General features: G+C 41.5%; 1 protein-coding gene across 1 annotated transcript; it reads left to right on the top strand.

The window, feature by feature from the left end:
- The first annotated feature begins 222 nt into the window (after positions 1-222).
- Positions 223-4,838, top strand: LOC124276369 (BET1-like protein). The gene is given in 5 exon segments (XM_046712016.1): positions 223-277; positions 2,497-2,576; positions 3,625-3,681; positions 4,142-4,190; positions 4,193-4,838. Coding segments are annotated over 5 exon segments (357 nt in total). The 5' UTR covers positions 223-225; the 3' UTR covers positions 4,312-4,838.
- The last annotated feature ends 581 nt before the right edge of the window (positions 4,839-5,419 follow it).

Below are 5,419 nucleotides of genomic sequence, written 5' to 3'. Positions count from 1 at the left end.
CACCGGTGTGCATGACGCTTGTTAGTTAGAAGAGATATCAATTTCAATATTTTGTCAGAAATTAATTAACCGAGATTGTGCTTTGTCTTGCATTCACGAATAGCCAGATGTATATTGATTGCAGCAAAGACGTACGTATACGTCTTTGACTGCAGTATCAAACTCATATTTCGTTCAAGTTGTTTTATATAAACCATGGCCAAACTTCCGGTATAAAATGAATTAATGAATGCTCCCTGGGTTGACAACATGGCAGATTGGAGAAGTAACAGAAACGGTTTGTTTACTTATTGCTGTTTGCTTTGATCACTTCTACCCACTTCACTTAAGTATTTATTTGGGCGTTGGACGTGCGGTCGTGCATTTTCTGGTAGACAATAGTCTTTCTTTTGGATTAGAGGGATAGTGCAAGAAACGACAGCCTGTCAATATCAACAGCTTTCAGTCAATGATGAGTTCCTGCCTGACAACAGTGCAGTTTTCTGTATCGCACTCACGAAACGAAAGACGTTGTTATCCATAAAAGTTGTTATAATTACACTTCCCAACTTCTAAAATGCCACTCAAAGAAGCTTTGAGTCAGTTTGACAGCCATCACTGGTGTCGTCAGAATGTCATCACCGCCTGTGTCAAAAACAGCCACCTGTAAGTCCTCCCCCATAACCACTGACTTGAGATTTTTATAACCATTTATATTATTTGATAAAATGGAAATACAGTATGTGTCAATTTATGGTTAGGGAAAGGGTTTTAATATGACACTGTGATTACAGATGGAAAGCCTGACTTGATGGATGAAATCACTGGGATGAAATTATCAGCCTCAATGACTTAACCGATTGTGTAATAAAAATAGTGGGACATCTGCACTTTATGGGTCGCTGCCTTCAGGACCCTAACCCTAACCCACGCTAGAGTTAACAAGAAATGGCGTAAACTTTCGGGGACCCATAAAGTGCAGTCTACCTCGATGTAACAATGCTCCTTATATTTCTTTCTTATTGATTTGATTCAGAGTTGATAATGTTCAGGAAGGTGATGTATGGTTAGATTGTTAGCAGACGTTACAAATGGACATTTGGTGTCAGTAACTAAATAAGTCCCACAAAAAGTAGACAGGAAATCATTGTCAGTTTTGTAAGTTTCAAGTCAAATTCTATTAGTATATTAGTATTATCCAGCAAGAAGAGGGTGAAAAGGAAATTATGTGTGCAATGTACACTGCCAGTCGATTGAAACCCGATTTTGATTCTTAACTAAACTATTTTGACACAAATGGATGACAATGTGTCCGCACACAACAGGGCTGTGGTCGAAGCAAGCCCTCTGATTTTAAGTATTTTCAGTGCAATATCTTTATCAATCTGGATAGCGATTTTTGCTGACATGTTACTGAAAGGTGACTGTACCTTTAGTCACTGTCAGATTGATTTATCTGATAACATTGATAATGTCACCCAAACACAACCACCCTCAGAATCAACATGCAAAATGTGTGGCATGGATGTGCTCCACTCTTCACATATCCACCCTAATCGGTGTAAACCCACTTGTAATCATTCCTCTGGCAGTCAACAAGCGGGTCCTAACTTCATGTTTATGGATGATAATGCCTGTCCATGGATGATAATGCCCGAGAAAGAGTTGTAAATGATGTTGTTTAGATCAACATCACACATATGGACTGGCCTGCAAGGTCATCTGATCTTAATCCCATTGAACATGCTTTGGGTATTGTTGGAAGTCGTGTTTACAGTCTCCATGTTCACCCCAGACTCTGGATGACCTTGAGCAGGCGTTACAGAGAGAATGGCAGATCAGGCCACAACAACAACTTGAAAGCCTCATTTGGTCAATGCAAAGACGTATAGAAGCTTGCATTTGTGCTAATGGTGGTCATACGTGTTACTGAACACTGCTTCACTGTCCAAAACTTATTTGAACCTTAATGTTAACATTTTGCTCCATCAATGCAGCACATTTTGCACAACTGTTTCACGGGTACATGCTTTTGATGATTTGTAAGTGTATTATTGCTCAATACAATTTCATTTCATTTTGGTAATCGTGTGTACATATGTTTCAGCTTTCTATTGCATCATTCCATGATTTGCAATTTCAATAAATGAAAATGTAATGAGACTAAAAGTTTGTGTTGCTTAACTTTTTGTGAGGAGTTATCTATATTCAGTAAACTCCATTGTTGTGCATTATGATGAAAAATACTGACTTAAAGATAGATGTGTATGTTAGTCCCTATTTATGATACATTTAGTACCATGAATAAAGTTGAAAGCAAACTGTAGAATATATACAAATTAACCATGCCTTCAGACACTGGCGCTTGCTATAAAAAGAGCCCCCCTTACCCTCCTCTCTCTCTCTCTGTATGTTTTGCTGATAATGTGATGTGCATTTTTAATCAGTTGTAACAGCCCAAGTTAAAAAGTTATCACTTGTCAGTGTGTATTCACAGTATTCTGTGTGTGCTTTCAGGCAAGACAGAGGAGATTCTCGACCATGAGAACCAGCAGAGAGTTGATGGCTTGGCGGGAAAGATCTCCAGATTGAAAGGGGTGAGCAGGTTTCTTTCATGACCTGACATATAACTTGGATATGGCCTGATACTACCATGACCTGACCATTATTATTAGTAGTAGTACTGAATATTTATATAACGCACATATCTACACACTAGTCAGTGTAGGAAAGATGTAGAAAATCTAGCCTGTCCACAGGACTGGCAGGTCAAATTTTTTACCAGTCCTGCCAAAATCTAGCCTGTCCTCCAAATATAAATAAAACACCTTCGGCAGTAAATATTCAAAAAGGTTATAATCATTATATATGTCATTGGTTTGCTAAAATTGACCCGACATGAGGACGGACTAGATATTTTTTTAACCCGTCCTCCACAAAATTCACCCGTCTCGGACGTTGGGACGGGCTATCTTTCCTACACTGCACTAGTGCATGCTCAAGGCACTGGTGTTTTTTCCCTTGATCATTGGATGTCAATCTCAACGGCACATCTTATCATCAGTCTCGGCACCTTGGGGATCATACAACTCTTGCAGCCACTAGGCACACCGAGTCAGTGTGGCTTTCTCATCCTAACGAGGTACCCATTCACAGCTGGGTGGACTAGGACACATAGTCACAGTACTTTGTCCAAGTTTACTGCATGTTGCTGTACCTGCAACTAGGTGTTTGCACATATTCATGTGGCCACCATCTGGTCATTTTCCAACGGATTCATGGGTTCTTTTAACTGCACAAGGTTGTGTACTGTACACTAGGGGTTGTGACAACACTGAAAGAATCTGCACACAAAGTTGACTCCAAGGTTTTTACACCCGGTCACATGTGGGCTTGATCCCGGCACCTCAAGCTCGCTGGATCATTAGCCTGACACCTTAGCCAGCTTGCCCACGACGCCCCCAAATGTGTAGTGGTGTCCGTTATTACCATGACCTGATATATGACGTGGCTGTGACCTGATATACGGCATGTGGCTGTGACCTGATATATGACATGTGGCTGGCTGTGACGTGGCTGATATACGCGATACATGTGGCTGTGACCTGATATATGACCATGCACTAACCACATGATATTTTTCAGATTGCTCTGGACTTGGAAACAGAGTCTCGAGACTCAAACCGATACCTGGATGGAATGGTAAGGCCATATGCTCACTGGAAGTTTTGCTTCCAACCTCCCTACCCCTCTGATTGAAGCAAGGCTTCCTATGCTGATGTTGATGTCCATGTTGGAAGTCACCAGCACAGGTTGTTGTCACTGACAGGGGTCTTAGCCAGATTTTTGCATTACAAGCCCCTGTGGTTACCAATCCCAGAAAATCCTTTCCCAGTGAGTTGGAGTTTCAGAATTGTTTTCAGGATGACATTCTTGGACATGACCTTATTATTATGCAAAAATGTACAAGCGATTATTATCAAAAAGTTGTAAACTGAAAGCATGGAAGTGTCCTGTTGTCCAGTTTGTGCAGTCACTGATTAGATCATTCCTCACAAATATGTCAACCAAGGTAGATCCTTATATAAGTGTCTGTTTAACTGACATTTCAACCAGTAATTGTTATGGTTGTCTAAGTAATCTCCTTCCCTTCTGTCGCCAGCAAGATGACTTCGGCAGCACGCAGGGTTTGTTGTCCGGCAGTGTGACACGATCACCAGCATGGTGAACTCCGGCAAGGGCAACCGGAAAGTCATGTGCTACATCATCATCGGACTTGTGTCTCTGTTCTTCCTTGCCTATTACCTGGTATCCAAGGTAACAGCAGGATGAATGCTGTGGCGCCAACAGGCATGGGATAAGAGTGGGAGTATTCAGGACGGGACAGATACAGACTGACTACATTGTGTTGTTTGTGGTGTTCCGGGCAGCACTGCTTTGTGGGTTTATGATCAGACACAATCTTATTTCTTTAAGTTTCTTGTGGGATTTTAAGGATATTAATGGGAAACTAACTACATTCTGACCAGATTGAAAACCTAGTTTGAATCAAGTAGTGCAAACATTTGTTTGTTTGTCTACTATCACCATGCTATTGTGCATATCTGTCACGATAACCCCAGTCACACTGACTCCATTACACAATGATATGTGTTACACACGACGCCAAGACACAGACTTCGCTACACAGACATCATTACACAGTCTGCATTACAGACTCCGCTACACAGACATACATTACACAGTCTGCATTACACAGACTCCGCTACACAGACATCATTACACAGTCTGTATTACAGACTCCGCTACACAGACATCATTACACAGTCTGCATTACACAGACTCCGCTACACAGACATCATTACACAGTCTACATTACACTCCGGCTAGACTTACACACTCTACTCTACAGACATCATTACACAGACTGTACGCTACTCCGCTACATCATTACACAGTCTGTATTACAGACTCCGCTACACAGACATCATTACACAGTCTGCATTACACAGACTCCGCTACACAGACATCATTACACAGTCTGCATTACAGACTCCGCTACACAGACATCATTACACAGTCTGCATTACACAGACATCATCATCAGACTCCGCTCGCATTACATCATTGCATTACACAGACTCCGCTACACAGACATCATTACACAGACTCACAGCTACACAGACATCATTACACAGTCTACATTACAGACACATTACGCTACATCATCATTACACAGTCTGCATTACACGGACAACTACACAGACATCATTACACAGTCGTCATTACAGACTCCACACAGAACATCGGCTACACGAGCGTACACAGATTCCGCACACAGTCTGCATTACACAGTCTGCCATTACAGACTCCACTACACAGACATCATTACACAGTCTGCATTACACAGACTCCGCTACACAGACATCATTACACAGTC

The sequence above is a fragment of the Haliotis rubra genome, unplaced genomic scaffold (genome assembly GCF_003918875.1).
Source record: "Haliotis rubra isolate DU_JTF1 unplaced genomic scaffold, ASM391887v1 Scf2081, whole genome shotgun sequence".
Classification (NCBI taxonomy): Eukaryota; Metazoa; Mollusca; class Gastropoda; order Lepetellida; family Haliotidae; genus Haliotis; species Haliotis rubra.
Note: the sequence above shows the minus strand (reverse complement) of the source record. Positions and strands in the feature narration are given on the sequence as shown.